At 39.3% G+C, this 21723-nt stretch overlaps 1 protein-coding gene across 1 annotated transcript in view; it reads left to right on the top strand.

The window, feature by feature from the left end:
• The window catches only part of SESTD1 (SEC14 and spectrin domain containing 1), a 404487-nt gene that overhangs the window by 207308 nt on the left and 175456 nt on the right, over nucleotides 1–21723 (top strand). Inside the window, exon 6 of the mRNA XM_053698514.1 lies at nucleotides 17610–17723. Coding sequence (XP_053554489.1) covers nucleotides 17610–17723 — 114 coding nt within the window. The remainder of the gene's footprint in view (nucleotides 1–17609; nucleotides 17724–21723) is intronic.

Here is a 21723-nt window from a genome sequence, read left to right as displayed (position 1 = left end):
TATAGGAGGTGGTGAGTTCCCCAGCCATTGGGGATATAAAGGTGCAGTTTTGTTTTATTTCTCAATAGTTTGCTTTATAAGCGCAAGCTATGGAGGATTCTAAAGCGTTAGTGGGTACTCCCTCTTTACCCAAGTCTAATACCTGTCTGTATTGTGAGGAGGCTATGGTGTACCCGTCTGCTCAATTATATTCCACATGCCTTGATAATGTAATCATGTCAAAGAAGGTTAATATGTTTAGTACCACTGAGCTGTCTACCTCTGAGGAGTCTCCGTCCCGTGAGGTGCGCACCCTACAGTCATCTCCCAATACACATGCAGCTTCCTGTAGCACTCCTAATCCTCCATCTGGTGGGGCCCTTTCACTGCCAGACTTTATTGAGCAGTTACTAACGGCAGTGTCTACGACCTTTAGTGCTTTAACTCGCCCTGCTAAGCGCAAGCGAAAGGTCAAACATTGCTATCCTTCCCAGGGGTCATCTGCTAGCTTGTTGGATTTATCTGATACAAAATTGTCTGCTAATGAAGATGCCTCTGATACTTCAGAGGATGCTCTTTCTGGGTTGGAATCTGCTGCCTCTAAACCTCCAGCAGTGGAGGAACCAGACTTTAAAATTAGGATTGAACATTTACGCTTTCTGCTAAAGGAAGTTTGGGCTACGTTAGAGGTCCCAGAACCTAAATTGCCTAAGGAACCTTTGATTCCTAAATTAGATAAGGTCTACGAGGACAGGGTTGTACCACAGACTTTCCCGGTTCCCGTAAAGATGGCAAACATTATTAAGAATGAATGGGAAAGACTTGATTCTTCATTTTCCCCTTCTTCTTCTTTTAAAAAATTATTCCCGGTTCTGAACTCTCAATTAGAGTTGTGGGGTTCCATCCCCAAGTTGGATGGCACTATCTCCATGCTTGCTAAGTGTACTACTATCCCGCTTGAGGATAGTTCGTCGTTTAAAGAGCCTATGAATAAGAAGATAAAAACTCTGTTAAGAAAGATGTTTTAACATACAGGATATTTGTTTCAACCGACAGCGGCTGTTGCTGGAGCGGCTACCTACTGGTTCGACACCTTATCTGAGTTGATCGAGGTGGAGGGTCCCCTCAACGTGATCCAAGAAAGAATTAAGGCCTTAAGGGTGGCTAATTCTTTTATTTGTGATGCAAATATGCAAATTGTTTGCCTGAATGCTAAGGCTTCAGGTTTTTCTGTTCAAGCCCGTAGGGCTCTATGGCTGAAGTCCTGGTCTGCGGACATAACTTCGAAGTCAAGACTTTTTTCCCCTCCCATTAAAGGGAAAAATTCTATTTGGTGTAGGCCTGGACTCAATTATCTCCACGGTTACGGGAGGCAAAGGTGCGTTTTTACCACAGGATAAGAAGAACAAACCTAAAGGACAAGGTTCTAATTTTTGTTCCTTTCGTTTGGATAAATCCCAACATCAGCAGCCCTCCGTAAAGCCCGAGCAATCCAAGTGGACTTGGAAGCCGGCTCAGTCCTGGAATAAGTCCAAGCAAAACGAGAAACCTACCGAGACAAAGTCGGCATGAAGGGGCAGCCCCTGATCCGGCTATGGATCTGGTAGGGGGGCAGACTATCGCTCTTTTCGGATGCTTGGTTTGGGGATGTGCAGGATCCGTGGGTCCTGAAGGTCATCGCTCAGGGATACAGGATAGGTTTCAAATCTCATCCACCTAGGGGCAGATTCCTCTTGTCAAACCTGTCTTCAAGGTCAGAAAAAAGAGAAGCCTTTCTGGGGTGTGTGGGGAGTCTCCTGTTTGTGGTCCCTAAGAAGGAGGGAACATTCCACCCGATTCCGGACCTAAAGTGTTTAAACAAATTCCTATCCGTCCCCTCGTTCAAGATGGAGGCAATAAGGTCCATCCTTCCATTAGTTCAGGAAGGACAGTTCATGACCACGATAGATTTGAAGGATGCTTACCTTCACGTTCCTATATACAAAGAACACTTCAAGTTCCTAAGGTTTGCATTTCTGGACCAGCAATTCCAGTTTATTGCACTGCCGTTTGGTCTAGCTACTGCTCCAAGAGTCTTTATAAAGGTTCTGGGGGCTCTGCTGGCAGTGGCCAGAACCAGAGGTATAGCACTAGCGCCATACTTGGACAACATTATGGTTCAAGCACCATCCTGTCGTCTGGCAGAGGACCATTCAAAAGATCTTCTATTTCTTCTTCGATCTCATGGATGGAAGATAAACTTAGAAAAGACTTCTCTTATTCCCAGTACCAGGGTGGATTTCCTGGGTACTATAATAGACTCCATAACCATGAGGATATTCCTTACAGACCATAGACGTTACAAGCTAACTTCCACTTGTCTTGCCCTCCAGACCTCCTTAAGGCCCTCTCTGGCTCAGTGTATGGAGGTGATTGGCCTCATGGTGTCCTGTATGGACATCATTCCTTTAGCCAGATTTCATCTCAGACCACTTCAGCTGTGCATGCTGAGACAGTGGAACGGCGATCATTCGGATCTGTCACAACAGATTTCTCTGGACAACTGGTCAAGAGAATCGCTCTCCTGGTGGCTCTGTCCAGATCACCTGTCCCAAGGGACATCCTTCTTGAGACCATCCTGGGAGATTGTGACTACGGATGCAAGTCTATCAGGATGGGGAGCTGTTTGGGATGCCAGGAAGGCACAGGGCCTGTGGACTCTAAAGGAATCTCTCCTCCCGATCAACATTTTGGAACATAAAGCGATCTTCAATGCTCTGAAGGCTTGGCCTCTCTTGGGTTCATCCCAGTTTATCAGATTCCAATCAGACAACATAACCTCGGTGGCTTAAATCAACCATCAAGGGGGAACAAGGAGCTCCCTAGCAATGAGGGAAGTATCTTGGATTCTAGTATGGGCGGAGGCCCTCCACTGCTCACTGTTAGCGATCCACATTCCGGGTGTGGACAACTGGGAAGCGGATTTCCTCAGCAGACAATCCGTTCATCCGGGGGAATGGTCTCTCCATCCCGAGGTGTTTGCGGAGATTTGCAACAGATGGGGGACGCCGAAGAAAGATCTCATGGCATCCCGGCTCCACTCCAAGCTACCCAGATATGGGTCGTGGTCCAGGGATCCTCAGGCGTTGCTAATAGATGCATTAGCAGTGCCTTGGAGGTTCAATCCCATTTTCTTTTTCTTTCATGTAATTAGCAAGATTCCATGAGCTAGTGACGTATGGGATATACATTCCTACCAGGAGGGGCAAAGTTTCCCAAACCTCAAAATGCCTATAAATACACCCCTCACCACACCCACAAATCAGTTTTTACAAACTTTGCCTCCCGTGGAGGTGGTGAAGTAAGTTTGTGCTAGATTCTACGTTGATATGTGCTTCGCAGCAGGCTGGAGCCCGGTTTTCCTCTCAGTGTGCAGTGAATGTCAGAGGGATGTGAAGAGAGTATTGCCTATTTGAATTCAATGGTCTCCTTCTACAGGATCTATTTCATAGGTTCTCTGTTATCGGTCGTAGAGATTCATCTCTTACCTCCCTTTTCAGATCGACGATATACTCTTATATACCATTACCTCTACTGATTCTCGTTTCAGTACTGGTTTGGCTTTCTACTACATGTAGATGAGTGTCCTTGGGTAAGTAAGCCTTATTTTTTGTGACACTCTAAGCTATGGTTGGGCACTTTTATATAAAGTTCTAAATATATGTGTTTAAACATTTATTTGCCTTGATTCAGGATGATCAATATTCCTTATTTCAGACAGTCAGTTTCATTATTTGGGATAATGCATATGAAAAAAACATTTTTTCTTACCTTAAAAATTAACTTTTTTCCCTGTGGCTGTTAGGCTCGCGGGGGCTGAAAATGCTTCATTTTATTGCGTCATTCATGGCGCGGACTTTTTTGGCGGAAGTTGTTCGTGTTTGCGTCATTTTTTTTACGTTTTGCGCCAAAAATGTCGGCGTCACCGGATGTGGCGTCATTCTTGGCACCAAAAGCCTTTGGGCGCCAATAATGTGGGCGGCTTTTTTGGCGCTAAAAAAATGTGGGCGTCATTATTGTCTCCACCTTTTTTCTCACATTATTTAAGTCTCATTTTTCATTTGCTTCTGGTTGCTAGGGGCTTGTTCATTGGCATTTTTTCCCATTCCTGAAACTGCCTTTTAAGGAATTTGATAGATTTTGCTTTATATGTTTGTTTTTCTCTTACATATTGCACGATGTCTCAGATTGACCCATGGATCAGAAGCTACTTCTGGAAAAACGCTGCCTGATGCTGGTTCTACCAAAGTTAAGTGTATTTGCTGTAAACTTGTGGTAACTGTCCCTCCGGCTGTAGTTTGTGATGTATGTCATGATAAGCTTGCTAATGCAGATAGTATTTCCATTAGTAATATTCCATTACCTGTTGCTGTTCCATCAACATCTAATACTCAGGATGTTCCTGTTAATATAAGAGATTTTGTTTCTAAATCTATTAGGAAGGCTATGTCTGTTATTCCTCCTTCCAGTAAACGTAAAAGGTCTTTTAAAACTTCACATTTTTCAGATGAATTTTTAAATCAACATCATCATTCTGATTTGTCTGTTTCTGATGATGATTTTTCTGGTTCAGAGGATTCTGTCTCAGATATTGACACTGATAAATCTTCATATTTATTTAAAATGGAATTTATTCGTTCTTTACTTAAAGAAGTTTTAATCGCATTAGAGATGGAGGAATCTAGTCCTCTTGATACTAAATCCACTAAGCGTTTAAATTCGTTTTTTAAACCTCCTACAGTTATTCCGGAAGTTTTTCCTGTCCCTGATGCTATTTCTGAAGTAATTTCTAGGGAATGGAATAATCTGGGTAATTCATTTACTCCTTCTAAAAGGTTTAAGAAATTGTATCCTGTGCCATCTGACAGATTAGAGTTTTGGGACAAAATCCCTAAAGTTGATGGGGCTATCTCTACTCTCGCTAAACGTACTACTATTCCTATGGCAGATAGTACTTCCTTTAAGGATCCTTTAGATAGGAAAATTGATTCCTTTTTAAGGAAAGCTTATTTATGTTCAGGTAATCTTCTTAGGCCTGCTATTTCTTTGGCTGATGTTGCGGCAGCTTCCACTTTTTGGTTGGAGGCTTTGGCACAACAAGTGTCAGATCATAATACTCATAGCATTGTTAAACCTCTTCAACATGCTAATAACTTTATTTGTGATGCCATCTTTGATATCATTAGAGTTGATGTCAGGTATATGTCTTTAGCTATTTTAGCTAGAAGAGCTTTATGGCTTAAAACTTGGAATGCAGATATGTCTTTTAAGTCAACTTTGCTTTCCCTTTCTTTCCAAGGTAATAAATTGTTTGGTTCCCAGTTGGATTCTATTATTTCAACTGTTACTGGGGGGAAAGGAACTTTTTTACCTCAGGATAAAAAATCTAAAGGTAAATATAGGGCTGCTAATCGTTTTCGTTCCTTTCGTCAGAATAAGGAACAGAAGCCTGATCCTTCCCCTAAAGGAACAGTTTCTGTTTGGAAACCATCTCCAGTCTGGAATAAATCCAAGCCTTTCAGAAAGCAAAAGCCAGCTCCCAAGTCCACATGAAGGTGCGGCCCTCATTCCAGCACAGCTGGTAGTGGACAGATTACGATTTTTCAAAGAAATTTGGATCAATTTGATTCACAGTCTTTTGGATTCAGAACATTGTTTCACAAGGGTACAGAATAGGTTTCAAGGTAAGGCCTCCTGCAAGAAGATTTTTTCTTTCTCGCATTCCAATAAACCCAGTGAAGGCTCAAGCATTTCTGAAATGTGTTTCAGATCTAGAATTAGCTGGAGTAATTGTGCCAGTTCCAGTTCTGGAACAGGGTCTTGTACCAAAGAAGGAGAATTCCTTCAGACCAGTTCTGGATTTAAAAATATTGAATCGTTATGTAAGGATACCAACATTCAAAATGGTAACTATAAGGACTATTCTGCCTTTTGTTCAGCAAGGGCGTTATATGTCCACAATAGATTTACAGGATGCATATCTGCATATTCCGATTCATCCAGATCACTATCAGTTTCTGAGATTCTCTTTTCTAGACAAGCATTACCAGTTTGTGGCTCTGCCGTTCGGCCTAGCAACAGCTCCAAGGATTTTTTCAAAGGTTCTCGGTGCCCTTCTATCTGTAATCAGAGAACAGGGTATTGTGGTATTTCCTTATTTGGACGATATCTTGGTACTTGCTCAGTCTTCACATTTAGCAGAATTTCATACGAATCGACTTGTGTCCTTTCTTCAAGAACATGGTTGGAGGGTCAATTTACCAAAGAGTTCATCGATTCCTCAGACAAGGGTAACCTTTTTAGGTTTCCAAATAGATTCAGTGTCCATGACTTTGTCTCTGACGGACAAGAGACGTCTGAAATTGGTTTCAGCTTGTCGAAACCTTCAGTCTCAATCATTCCCTTCGGTAGCCTTATGCATGGAAATTCTAGGTCTTATGACTGCTGCATCGGACGCGATCCCCTTTGCTCGTTTTCACATGCGACCTCTTCAGCTTTGTATGCTGAACCAGTGGTGCAGGGATTATACAAAGATATCACAGTTAATATCTTTAAATCCGATTGTACGACACTCTCTGACGTGGTGGACAGATCACCATCGTTTAGTTCAAGGGGCTTCTTTTGTTCTTCCAACCTGGACTGTGATCTCAACAGATGCGAGTCTGACAGGTTGGGGAGCTGTATGGGGGTCTCTGACAGCGCAGGGGGTTTGGGAGGCGAGATTACCAATCAACATTTTGGAACTCCGTGCGATTTTCAGAGCTCTTCAGTCGTGGCCTCTTCTGAAGAGAGAATCGTTCATTTGTTTTCAGACGGACAATGTCACAACCGTAGCATATGTCAATCATCAAGGGGGGACTTACAGTCCTCTGGCTATGAAAGAAGTATCTATGATACTTGCTTGGGCGGAATCCAGCTCCTGTCTAATTTCTGCGGTTCACATCCCAGGTATAGACAATTGGGAAGCAGATTATCTCAGTCGCCAGACGTTACATCCGGGCGAATGGTCTCTTCACCCAGAGGTATTTCTTCAGATTGTTCAAATCTGGGGTCTTCCAGAAATAGATCTGATGGCCTCTCATCTAAACAAGAAACTTCCCAGGTATCTGTCCAGATCCAGGGATCCTCAGGCGGAGGCAGTGGATGCATTGTCACTTCCTTGGAAGTATCATCCTGCCTATATCTTTCCGCCTCTGGTTCTTCTTCCAAGAGTGATCTCCAAGATTCTAAAAGAGCGTTCGTTTGTTCTGCTGGTGGCTCCAGCATGGCCTCACAGGTTTTGGTATGCGGATCTTGTTCGGATGGCTACTTGCCAACCTTGGACTCTTCCGTTAAGACCAGACCTTCTATCTCAAGGTCCTTTTTTCCATCAGGATCTCAAATCATTAAATTTGAAGGTATGGAGATTGAACGCTTGATTCTCAGTCATAGAGGTTTCTCTGACTCCGTAATTAATACTATGTTACAGGCTCGTAAATCTGTGTCTAGGAAGATATATTATCGAGTCTGGAAGACTTACATTTCTTGGTATTCTTCTCATCAATTTTCCTGGCATTCTTTTAGAATTCCTAGAATTTTACAATTTCTTCAGGATGGTCTGGATAAAGGTTGGTCTGCAAGTTCTTTGAAAGGACAAATTTCTGCTCTTTCTGTGTTGTTTCACAGAAAGATTGCTAATCTTCCTGATATTCATTGTTTTGTACAAGCTTTGGTTCGTATAAAACCTGTCATTAAGTCAATCTCTCCTCCTTGGAGTTTGAATTTGGTTCTGGGGGCTTTACAAGCTCCTCCGTTTGAACCTATGCATTCTCTGGATATTAAATTATTTTCTTGGAAAGTTCTGTTCTTTTTGGCCATCTCTTCTGCTAGAAGAGTTTCAGAGTTATCTGCTCTTTCTTGTGAATCTCCTTTTCTGATTGTTCATCAGGATAAGGCGGTGTTGCGGACTTCATTTAAATTTTTACCTAAAGTTGTGAATTCTAACAACATTAGTAGAGAAATTGTGGTTCCTTCATTGTGTCCTAATCCTAAGAATTCTAAGGAAAGATTGTTGCATTCTTTGGATGTAGTTAGAGCTTTGAAATATTATGTTGAAGCTACTAAAGATTTCCGAAAGACTTCTAGTCTATTTGTTATCTTTTCCGGTTCCAGGAAAGGTCAGAAGGCCTCTGCCATTTCTTTGGCGTCTTGGTTAAAATCTTTGATTCATCATGCTTATGTCGAGTCGGGTAAAACTCCGCCTCGAAGGATTACAGCTCATTCTACTAGGTCAGTTTCTACTTCCTGGGTTTTTAGGAATGAAGCTTCGGTTGATCAGATTTGCAAAGCAGCAACTTGGTCTTCTTTGCATACTTTTACTAAATTCTACCATTTTGATGTGTTTTCTTCTTCTGAAGCAGTTTTTGGTAGAAAAGTACTTCAGGCAGCTGTTTCAGTTTGATTCTTCTGCTTATAATTTCAGTTTTTTTCATTATAAGTTTAAAACTTTATTTTGGGGTGTGGATTATTTTTTCAGCGGAATTGGCTGTCTTTATTTTATCCCTCCCTCTCTAGTGACTCTTGCGTGGAAGTTCCACATCTTGGGTATTTATTATCCCATACGTCACTAGCTCATGGACTCTTGCTAATTACATGAAAGAAAACATAATTTATGTAAGAACTTACCTGATAAATTCATTTCTTTCATATTAGCAAGAGTCCATGAGGCCCACCCTTTTTTTGTGGTGGCTATGATTTTTTGTATAAAGCACAATTATTACAATTCCTTATTTTTTATGCTTCCGCACTTTTTTCTTATCACCCCACTTCTTGGCTATTCGTTAAACTGATTTGTGGGTGTGGTGAGGGGTGTATTTATAGGCATTTTGAGGTTTGGGAAACTTTGCCCCTCCTGGTAGGAATGTATATCCCATACGTCACTAGCTCATGGACTCTTGCTAATATGAAAGAAATGAATTTATCAGGTAAGTTCTTACATAAATGTTTTTCCACCATTGCAACTTCTCCCTTGTGTAGTGGCCCGCATCAAGCAGGAGCAAGCATCAGTGATACTGATTGCACCATCGTGGCCGGGAAGGATGTGGTTCGCGGACCTAGTGGGGATGTCCTCATCTCCTCCATGGAGATTACCTTGTCTCATTGATCTGCTGGTACAGGGTCCCTTTGTTCATCAAAATCTAGATTCTCTGAGGCTGACTGCGTGGAAAATGAACGATTTGTCTTAGCCAAGAGAGGTTTCTCTGAGAGGGTTATTGACACTCTCATTCAGGCTCGTAAGCCTGTTACCCGTAGCATCTACCATAAGGTGTGGAGAGCTTACTTGTTCTGGTGTGAAGAGCGTGGTTTCGCCTGGCATAAAGTCAAGGCTGCCAGGATTCTTTCCTTCCTCCAAGAAGGTCTGGAGAAGGGCTTTTCTGCCAGTTCCCTGAGGGGACAGATTTTGGCCCTTTCTGTTTTGCTGCACAAGAGACGTGCAATCCTTCATTAAGGCTCTGATCAGGATCAGACCTGTGTTTAGATCTAACGCTCCACCTTGGATTTTGAATCTTGTTCTTAAGTTTTTGCAACGGGCTCCATGTGAGCCTATGCATTCGCTTATCTATTGGCTATTGCGTTGGCACTCAGGGTTTCTGGCCTTGCAATGTGAGCCTCCTTATCTGGTCTTTCACTCGGATAAGGTTGTTCTTCGTACCCGCTTGGGTTTCCTTCCCAAAGTGGTGTCTGATCGTAACATCAATCATGAGATTGTGGTTGGTTCCTTGTGTCCTAATCCTCCTCCTTCGAAGGAACGTTTACTTCATAATCTGGATGTTGTTTGAGCTTTGAAGTTTTACCTTCAAGCTACTAAGGATTTTAGACAAACTTCTTCCTTGTTTGTTATCTACTCTGGGAAGTGTAAGGGCCTGAAGGCCTCTTTGACGTCCTTATCCTTTTGGTTGAGGAGTGTTATACGCTTAGCTTATGAGTCAGCGGGACTTAGACCTCCTCAGAGGATTACAGCTCATTCCACTAGAGCGGTGGCTTCCTCTTGGGCCTTTAATAACAAGGCCTCTATGGAGCAGATTTGTAAGGCAGCTCCTTGGTCTTCCTTACATACTTTTTCAAAATTCTACAAAGCTGCTTTTGGGAGAAAGGTTTTACAGGCTGTGGTGCCCTCAGATTAGGGTCCGCCTTTTCTTTACCCCTCCCGTTATCATTCAGTGTCCTCTAGAGCTTGGGTATAGTTTTCCCAACAGTAAGGAAAGATGCCGTGGACTCTCCTCATATTAAGAAGGAAAACATAAATTCTGCTTACCTGATAATTTAGTTTCCTTCTGTATGAGGAGAGTTCACGGCCCCCGCCTGTATACTCCGATGGGCGGACCAAAAATTTTGTTTTTCTCTTCCGACACCATTTATATCCTGATATTTCTCCTACTGTTCCTTGTTCCCTTGGCAGAATGACTGGAATATGACTGAAGTAGGGGAAGTATTTGAGCCTTTGGCTGGGGTGTCTTTTCCTCCTCCTGGTGGCCAGGTTCAGTATTTCCCAACATTAAGGAATGATGCTGTGGACTCTCCTCATACAGAAGGAAGTTAAATTATCAGGTAAGCATAATTTATGTTTTTCTCTGGTCCTAAGAAAGGCCTGAAGGCCTCTGCTATTTTTTTTAGCCTCTTGGTTGAAACTTTTGATTCACAAAGCTTATTTGGAGGCGGGTCAGCCTCCGCCTCAGAGAATTACAGCTCATTCTACTAGATGGGTTGCCACATCTTGGGCTTTCAAGAATGAGGCTTCAGTTTATCAAATTTGCAAAGCGGCTACTTGGTCTTCTCTGCATACCTTTATTACATTTCACCATTTTGATGTTTTTGCCTCATCAGAAGCAGCTTTTGGTAGAAAGGTCCTTCAGGCAGTTGTCTCAGTTTGATAACTGTGCCTAAAATTTGGACTTTTGTCATAAGACATTTTGGATTTAATTTCCAAAAAATAGCTGTTTTTATTTTATCCCTTCCTTTCTTACTTGTTACTTGTGAACTTCCACATCTTGGGTATTATATCTCATGCGCAACAGCTAGTGGACTTTTGCCACCTATTTGAAAGAAAACATTATTTATACAAGAACATAACTTCATTTATTTCATGGTGGCGAGAGTTCCCACCCGTTTTGGGTTAGTTTTTGTTTAAAGCAAATCTTTTTTCCTGCTCCTCATTATGGCTTTTACTCCTTCTAAACACCTCACAACTTGGCTATTTGTGAAACTGAGGTATGTGTGAGGTGTTTTTTTTTTGTTTTTTTTTTAAAGGCTTTTGAGGTTTGGGAAACTTTGCCTCCTCCTGGTAGGAATGTATACCCCATATATAACAGCCTGTGGATTCTTGCCACCATGAAAGTAAGGAATTTATTAGGTAAGTTCTTATATAAATTATGTTTTGAAATCAAGAGTCAGCATAGGCATTAAGGAAAATGTTTATTATGCCATCAGGCCTAGCTACAAATGGCATTCAGATGGTTTAACATTGGTGAGAATAGATTCGGATTGCAATAGGCTAGTGTCGCACATGTACAGTAAATGGGTGTTTCCCTTACACATTGAACAAAGGGGGTTCATTCAAAAGAACTATACTGTAATCTTAAATGGTGGCAAAGAGCTATTGTATATGTCAGTTTCGTGTGACTTCACAGATTCTATCTTGATAACATTTACTTAACACACAAAAAAGTATTTTCGGTAACTTTTCTAGTGAAAACATGTTCACAACTGCTGTTTTTTTTCATATAGATGCTACTGTTTTTAAAATATAACATCCTAGTGTCTATGTTCTGACCTTGGTTAAAAAGGTAGAAATTAATTTGGTTACACAGTGGCGACAACATACCGGCTTACAATTGCTTCTGATCTGATTTCATATCGTTAAGCTGATTGCAATGTATTTTTGGGTTTGCTGAAGCAGTAAGATAATCTTTTTAATTATATTTTTATTCCTGCAAATAACAAAGAGCAGACGGAAATTAATTGCGTTGAACTTCAAAAACGAATCTTCTATCCGATCCTGATTTTTATAAGGTTCAGACTTTCATTGCAAACAACTATGGTAGCAAATGCCATGATATTAGTTGAACATTAGTAATAACTGATCCTTTTTACACTAATTTGTATGTATGATCTGACTTCCATTACCCTTAAAAATCATTTTTCCTGAGGAATTTAATATAGTGACAGACATCTCCTTCTCTGATTGCATCAATATTATTTTGCAACAGTTTATGATTATGATCTCCCTGTAGATGTAAAATATCAGATCCGGCCATTTTTATGTGTACAGAGTTTATCAGTTGTTTTTCCTTGGGGTAAGCCACAATCCTGGATTCCCTTGGCGTAAAGTCTAAGCCATGTTACAAAATGATGAAGAAATACAGAACTTTTATTTGTGTCCTATATTAAAGTGTTTAAGATCAGTGCAATATTTTTGTTGTTCTATTTAAGGCATACTAACAAACGTGCGCTTTTTGTTTAGTTATCAGTTCATTCTAAATGTAAGTATAGTAATGGTTATCTGTATATTATACTGTCTACTTGTAAACCTCCAGCACTACAAGATAATTTGTCTTAAATTGACCATAACATATTGGCAGTATTTCCTAATATCCAGATGTCATTTCTCATGATAGATTAGATAATGTAGCTAAAGCCAGTTTTTTATATTGCTATTAAAGAGGCATGAAAGTCAGAATTTAGTCTTTCATGATTCAGATATATCATGAGATTTTAAGAGGCTTTTTAATTTATTTTAAAGGGACATGAAACCCAATTTTTTTCCGTTCATGATTCAGATAGAACATGTAATTTTAAACCACTTTCTAATTTACTTCTGTTACCAAATTTTCTTCGTTCTCCTGATAAAAGGGACATAAGCTCAAGAGCAAGCATGGGCCTGGAGCACTATATGGCAGCAGTTTAGAATGCTACATATTATAAAGAGCACTAGATGGCAGCACTGTTTCCTGCCATGTAGTGCTCTAGACACCTACCTAGGTATATGGTTAAGGGTGTCAATGGGCTGAAACGTGTAAGACTAGCCCGGCCTGCCTAACTCTAACTTGTTTTGTATTTTTAAATGTCATTATTTTTCAATAAATTTATATTTTACGTACCCCCCGCTCTTACTTTTTGCCTACCTAGGTATCTCTTCAACAAAGAATACCATAGGAACAAAGCCAGCTTTGATAATAGAAGTGAAGTCTTATATCCCTTTAAATCTGTCAAATTTGCTTTGTTCTTTTCGTATCCTTTTTTCAAAACCATACCTAGGCCCAGAAGTTTGGATGCATAGCTGGCAGCTGTCTGGAAATTGGTGGCTATGCAGATATGCCTTTTGTCATTGGCCCACTAAATACGTTCAGCTAGGTCCCAGTAGTGCATTGCTGTTCTATCCCTTTAAATATATTAAGGCACAAGTCTTCTTTTTTGGATAAGAACCGATTTTATTTTCATTTCTGTACTATTTTTTTGCAGAATTATATTTGTCCTTTACCCCTGCAGAGAATGAAGTGGTCTTCAATAGATTTGCTCTCAGTGGGACACCTTGCTGTTTGTTTTTAGACACATTTGTATTGTAGCTATTTTTAGCTATATTCCATTTTATATTAAAATCAGGAAACAGTATGCTGGCGTAGGCATCAACAGTGCCCTTAAAACAATTTAAATAAATCAGAATATTAGTACATATTATGTAAAGTAAATTTACATAACTAAACCAAATCCAAATGCAAAATCATAGCAGTAGATTTTTCTCTTTGCTTTTTTCTTTTTGAATGATCTATAGACTCCCAGAGTGACTACAGTATTTATTGTTCTCACACTGAGAAATTGGTGGGGTATATCATCATAATGAATAAAACAAATGTATTATTCTGAGTAGTGTAGAATGGTTTGAGTCCAGTCCAATAAATGAGTGGTGGTGTTTTTTTTTCCTTTTATGGTTTTAGTTTTAGACAACACATGTAGAACAAAATGTTTAAAAATAATCCTCTGCCAAAAGAGAGTAATAAAGGTTAAACCAGGATACTCTGAATCTCCGAGAGGTGTCAAAAACCCTCTATAATCACGAACCATGTTACTTTAATGCAAATATGAACCTCATTAAGCCACAGAACATCTAGACCTTACTTCTAGAATGAGAGGCTGCGTTACACTCTAATGTATCATATAAAGGCACTATATAAGTCATAGTGACACTTTGAACTAACTACTAGAATAAATGGGCAATGTTTAAACTAAAATTAAGGTATTTTGGTGCCTTTATTTAATTATGCACACTTCGGTTGGTAGAAATTTTCTAGTAGTCTTCAGGACTACACTTCGTCCCTTATACCATCCTAGTTGACCAGATTTAGTTCTGTTTTTAACTTTTTTGATAGCACATGATGTTGTTCTGCACCAGTTTAGTTTAGTTTTTTTCATTGTTGGATAATGAGAATTGTAGCCGTTCTCAGCATATTTTACTTAATGCTTGGTTTCATCTTGAGTACACTAAGCAGGCAGCCACATTGAAGAATACGCAACTCCCTTAATGGTGGAAATTATTAGGACGCATAATACTGAATAATTACTGAAAACACAAAGTGACCAGTAGGGAGTTTAAAAAAAAAGTAACATTAGTCATGATGTGGCCTTCTAAGGGTTAAAAGCGAGAAGTGAAGCAGTACTATTCCAGCAAAGCTTGATGCACTTCTGCAGTTGAGTGTTCTCCATGCCACTGCTCTTAGTTGGCAGTGAAGGTATGGATGATTCCCAATCACATGTAGATTGATATTATTATTCCCAGGGCAGCATTGTTCTCTGCTTCATTTAGGACAAGTTCCTAACACATGGGGGGCTTAAATTAAAATTTAAAGGGAGAGTAAAGTAAAAATTAAACTTTCATGATTCAGATAGAGCACACAATTTTAAAATTTCCAATTCACTTCCTTTATCTAAATATGCACTAACTTTTTATATGCACTTTCTGAGGCACCATTTCCTACTGAGCATCTGCAGGAATCACAGAATATACGTATATGCATTTTGTGATTGGCTAATGGCTGTCACATGATGCATTAGGAAGGAAAATGTAACTAACTGACATTTGTCAGCAAAAATTGACTCATTTGCTTTTGCTTTGTATTTTTATTATGCATTTATTGATTATGCAATTCTACTGTGTTTAGTAGTCCTTTAAGAAACCTTAAAGGTTGCATATAACATCATGTCTATATAACACACAATACAGTATATTTCATTAAAATGTCCAGTGGCACAGGCCAGGTTTAGGTAAACATGCAGGGAATCTATCTGCTGCTTCCCTCTCCATTGTACCCACCCAGTAGAAGTCTCTAAAGCACACATTTTTCGTTCTTCTTTTTCCCAGGGGACATAAAAACTAGTGCAGACTGAATGGTCTTGTTGGACCTGGTAAGGTCAGGGAGGTGATGGGGTAAGGGAGGAGCATAGGAGATGGGATAGCGCATAGAGGCAGGTCAGGAGGCTTCAAGGGGTTCTTCCCTAATTTTTGCCAAGGGTCCCTGGTTAGTCTAATTCCACTCCTGTGCAGAGGGTTGCACAGGGCCCATGGGCCACCAGTTGGCTATCACTGATTTACAAAGTAAGGCTGCTTCTCTTTCAGAGATAACTGCTGTGTCAGCTCCTTAAAATGTACACAGAAAAAGAACAAAAGATTTTCAAAAGTGTGTAGAAGCACTGAATGTCTATTTGTGTGTTAAAATAGACAAAGGAACATTCTCCCGTAAATTGTAAACTCAAAGTGTTTTTCACAAGCCGCTTTTGAAAGCCTTAGTCATTGGCTAGGAATTGTCTCCTTTTTTGTTGCCTTCATATGGGTTGCTTTTGTACGAATCTTCCAGTATGGATTCATATGAACATTCACACCATGCTACTACAATATGAAATGCATAGAAGATTTATACTGATAAATCAATTTCACTTTATTTGAAGTGACATGCTCAGGCCGATCTTTTTTTGTATATCTTATGTCTGCTCTGTTCCCCTTTATTTGTTTGAATGCATCTTTACTTCTATATAAGCAGTGACAGTTTTTACCTACTAAACGTCTAGAGTTTTGCGGTAAGCTGAAAAAGCAGCGTTATCAGGTTTTAACACTGTTTTTTCACGCCCGCTGCTATTACGAGTCTTGCAGGTTTAGGGGCACCGCACACTTTTTTGGCCTGAACGCAAAGCAACTTACGTAAATTTCGTAAAGGTTTTTTTCAATGGGACTTGCATAGCGCCGGTATTACAAGCTTGTCCTGGGAGGCCAAAAAGTGAGAGGTACACCCTATCCTGTCAAGATTCCGAACGCATTTTAAAGTCAGTAGTTATAAGTTTTACACTACAAAGCCGCAAAAGTATTTGATTTATTTAATTGTATTTCATTTAGGTAATTTATTTAATTGTAGTGTAGTGTTAGGTGTTAGTGTAACTTAGGTTAGGTTTTATTTTACAGGTAAATTTGTATTTATTTTAGCTAGGTAGTTAGTAAATAGTTAATAACTATTTAGTAACTATTCTACCTAGTTAAAATAAATACAAACTTGTCTGTAAAATAAAAATAAACCCTGAGATAGATACAATGTAACTATTAGTTATATTGTAGCTAGCTTAGGGTTTATTTTACAGTATTTATTTTTAAATAGGAATTATTTAGTTAATGATAGTAATTTTATTTAGATTTATTTAAATTATATTTAAGTTTGGGGGGGTTAGGGTTAGGGTTACACTTTGGTTTAGGAGTTAATAAATTTAGAATAGTGACAACGTTGGGGGCAGCAGATTAGGGGTTAATAAATGTAGGTAGGTTGCGGTGACATTGGGGGAGGGAGATTAGGGGTTAATAAATATAATGTAGGTGTCGGCGATGTTGGGGGCAGCAGATTAGGGGATAATAAGTATAATGTAGGTGGCGGCGATGTCCGGAGCGGCAGATTAGGGGTTAATAAATATATATGTAGGTGTCGGCGATGTTGGGGGCGGCAGATTAGGGGTTAATAAGTGTAAGATAAGGGGTGTTTAGACTCTGGGTTCATGTTAGGGTGTTAGGTGTAAGCATAAAATGTGTTTCCCCATTTTAATCAATGGGGCTGCGTTACTGAGCTATACGCTGCTTTTTTTGCAAGTGTTAGACTTTTTCTCAGCTGGCTCTCCCCATTGATGTCTATGGGGAAATCGTGCACGAGCACGTATAACCAGCTCACCACTGTCTTAAGCAGCGCTGGTATTGGAGTGCAGTGTGGAGCTCAATTTTGCTCTACGCTCACTTCTTGCCTTTTAATGCCGGGTTTATAAAAACCTGTAATACCAGCGCTGTAGGGAAGTGAGCGGTGAGAATAAAGTGCAAGTTAGCACCGCACCCCTGTTACCGCAAAACACGTAATCTAGCCGAATGTTAGCAGAATGTGTTATACTCCTAGTGAAGACTCATATAATAAGTATACTCTTAATAAGTAGAACTCTTGTCCTATACTTACCTGCTATACATTTTAACACCTTGGGTTGCAGTCAACTACTTTTTTTTTATTTTATATTTTTGGGTAATTCTTTTTTTTTCCCCTTAGGTAATCTTGGTTTCTGGCAACAAACTAACAAGATACATAGAACCTTGTCAGCTGACAGAAGAATTTGGTGGAAGTCTCACTTATGACCATATGGACTGGTTAAATAAAAGATTAGTAAGTAGTACTTTACAATTAGATTGACCGGACAGTTTAGAGAAACTACTTTATTTTATTAAACATTTAATAAAAAAATGTTTTTAGACTGTTACGGGATACATAGACATCTTTGATATATATTTTAAGTATCATTCTTTAAAGTATTAATATAGGTATTGTTTTAACGTGAGTGAGTCTATTTTGTAAGGATCATTATCTAAAGGGACATTCCAGTCAAAATTTAAATGCACATAGAGGAATTACATATTTGAAATAAACATATTTGCAATATACATGTATTGGTAAAAATACTTTTAGTAAAAGTTATCACTGCTTTAATGTTAACATTTTTCTCTGCATGTGCATGTGAAGCATAGCTAGATATTGTCAGTGTGCCAGCATTTTAAATACTGCAGCTGCTCAGAGCACCAGTGGTGCTTGTATTATGTCAGCAATGAACAAATTGAGTTATTACCAGATGGTACAAGCACCCTTGGCTCTCTGAGCAAGTGCTGGGTTTAAAATGCTGGTGCACTGTGCATTCTTAAAGTGCCATTAAACATGTTGAGATCTTTGTATATCCTAAAAGGGCTAATTAAGTAAAAAAATAGTTGGCATTAAAAAAATGTTTAAAAATTACTGGCAATTATTTTAAAATCATTTTCAAACATTAGCAAAATTACTAACATAGCCATGCTGTTTGGAGCAGTCTGATCCACCCCCTTATCAGTGTTTAGCATCAGAAATACAGACATTGTAATTCACAGCAGCTTATTTGCATCCAGGCATGCTCCAGCAGATATTCACTGTGTACTTCTGCATTCTACCAAAGCAATGGTAGATGTAGATATAGCCATAGAAGGAAATCTTTGGAGGGAGTTAGAGTTGTATAATTCGGAAACTTAAAAGAAAGGGTTAACGGCAAGGTACTGCAGAATTAATTTGCAGGTAAAGTATTTAAAGTACATATTATTATATTTTGTCTCTATCCAAACTTGTTTTATGTCCCTTTAAATACACATTTGAAACAGCTATAGATTTTATTTGAAGTATTTTTGCTAATCATGTATATTACTAAAATGCTTCTATTCAAAACTGAAATGCATCTATGAGGATTCCAATTTTGGCTGGAATGTTCCTTTAACAGTAGCAGTTTTGCCCAAAATAAAAAAAAAATCTAACGTAAACTACTTCAAGATTAAAGGGAGAGTCTAGTCCAAAATAAAGGGTATTTTGACAGTTTTTACCACTAGAGGGTGTTAGTTCATGTGTGTCATATAGATAACAGTGTGCTCACGCACATGGAGTTCAGGTGAGCCAGCTCTGATTGGCTAAAATGGATGTCTGTCAAAAGAACTGAAATAAGGTGGCAATCTGCAGAGGCTTACATACAAGGTAATCACAGAGGTAAAAAGTGTATTTATATAACTGTGTTGGTTGTGCAAAACTAGGGAATGGGTAATAAAGGGATTGTCTGTTTTCTTTAAAACAATAAAAATTCTGGTGTAGACTGTCCCTTTAAGTTTTCTTTTTTTGGCACTAAATGAAGATTTAAAGTGAAGGTAAAGTTTGAACGATCTATAAACACTATTGAATTGGTTCACATCCTAAACAATCTAATTGCTAACTTCTTTTCTACATGTCATTATCTATTTACCGAATAAACATGATTTATATTTCCCTACCGTGCCGTTACTGACTCCTCCCATCATCCATTTCCTGATTTCTGACCGTCTGACGTATAGAGTGGTCCCACCCGCTCTATATGTGTCTCAAAGGCGCGTTCACGTGGATCAAACTAACTACGCATGCGCATACAGGGATTTCAGCCTCCAATATTGTTGCTGTTTGGAGAAAGAAGCCTACGTATTGCTGGGAAACAACAAACAATCGCAATAGGCATGCCCGAAACAGGACTGCGCTTGTCTTCCAAGGAAGAGAAAAGAATCTGAACGCATGCGCAGATCGTCAAACAGAGGGATGACGTCGAATGACGGCCGCCCAACAGCCAGAATTTCAATTGGCTGCTGGAAAAACGTGACTAGCAAGTAAAAAAAAAAAAAAAAAACGGGTTGAATTTACAGCTTGAAATAAAGTAAGTAAAAACTGCGAAAACAGACTTTTTAAATTTAAAAAAATTGATGAATGAAAGTGCCATTCATTTAGGCTGGCCTATATAATACAATAATGCGATATAGCGAACCTTACCTTTACTTTAACCCTTTGGCTGCTAAGCCATTTCCCACCTGGGTGCTAATATTTTCTTCTGATTTTTTTATTTTTGAAAAAAAAAAATTTAAACTTTTTTATATTTTTTTACTGACCCCCAAGACTTACACTGTGGGAAAGGTTAGGCGATTACCTTTCCAACAGTGGGTCTTGGGGTTCTCTAGCTGCTTTGATGCCTGAGATACAGGCTTCTAAGCAGCATGCCCCCTCCTCCTATACTTAACATTGTTAAGTATAAATAAAGTTGCGCGGTGACGTCATCACGTAATTGTGCGTGACGTCACCGCGCATTACGTGAAGCCCCGGCGATGTCTGTCACTCTACAGGCACGATCGCTGGGGTAGCAGCAGTAAGGAGCCCCCAGATCTCCCTCAAGGTGGGAGAGTGGTCATGACGGCTCTGAGCCGTCATTAGCACCAGCGTGAGAAACTCTGTGACGGCTTAGAGCCGTCATTAGCACTCAAAGGGTTAAAGCTTGCAACCTACCAAAATTATACATGCCCAGATGTTATAGAAAGACCCTAGTTCAGTCAAATGGATACACTGCTTTAAAGAGTTTTCAGACATTTATAGGGACGTGACAAAACATTAAGATAGGTTAAATATGTAAGATGGTCTGTAATATATAGAATATTTTTACCATATATTGATAATCCCTTTATTACCTATGCCCCAGTTTTGCATAACCAACACTGTTATATTAATCTAAGCCTCTGCAGACTGCCCACTTATCTCAGTTCTTTTGACAGACTTGCATTTTAGCCAATCAGTGCTGACTCATAAATAACTCTATGGCAGTGAGCACATTTTTTTCCAATAGGACACATGGACTATAGCGCTGTCTAGCTGTGAAAAACTTTCAAAATGCACTGAGATGATAGGCGGCATTCAAGGGCTTAGAAATTACCAAATGAGCCTACTTAGGTTTAGATTTCAACAAAGAATAGCAAAAGAACAAAGCAAATTTGATGATAAAAGTAAATTGCATGCCCTATCTAAATCATGAAAGTTTAATTTTGAATAGACTGTCCCTTTAAGGTACAATTAAGAAACCGAGGGGTTTTGTTCCACTATTGATTTGAAATTAAAGAGGAAAATGAATAGGTAAATTACACTAGGGCTTCTATAATATGGCAGAAAGATGCTAAAGTGCCCGGTTTTTAAAAATTCAATTAAAAACAGGGGCACTTTAATTCATCAAAATTTACATTTCACTCCTGTTGTGAAAAAATACCTTTTAAACTTGACAGCCGCTCCAGCTTCCCCCGGTCTTTGCAAAGCCATTTCTGACGTCAGAAATGATGGATCGGTCATCCTCCAATCACAGCTTCTAACCCACCCCCCCCCCACCCCCCGGCAGAATCCGTGTCTGATTCGAACCCGTGATTGGAGGAAGCCGGATTCCTCATTTTAGACCCAGGAAGAGGCTTTATGATGGGTGGAGGAAGCTGGTGCGGCTGTCAAGTTTAAAAGGTAAGTTTTTTTTCATACCAGTGAAATGTAAATTTTGATGATTTTAGCATCAAAATTTACATTCACTTTAAGCCAAAATATGTGTCTGCCATATAGTCTTAACTGACACTTTCATGCCAGGATGCAACAATGTCTCACTTATAATTTCCAATAGAATACTTGGTGTGAGAATATGTATCCTTGATAAATTTAAGCCCAGGTTTTAGATTGGAACGATTAAAAAGCTAGATATGCCTGATTTATTTATTATGATTTATTTTGCAGGTGCTCATATTATTTTCGTTATTAGTATTTAAGATTGAAATTTGCTATTATA

The sequence above is a fragment of the Bombina bombina genome, chromosome 1 (genome assembly GCF_027579735.1).
Source record: "Bombina bombina isolate aBomBom1 chromosome 1, aBomBom1.pri, whole genome shotgun sequence".
Classification (NCBI taxonomy): domain Eukaryota; kingdom Metazoa; phylum Chordata; class Amphibia; order Anura; family Bombinatoridae; genus Bombina; species Bombina bombina.
Note: the sequence above shows the minus strand (reverse complement) of the source record. Positions and strands in the feature narration are given on the sequence as shown.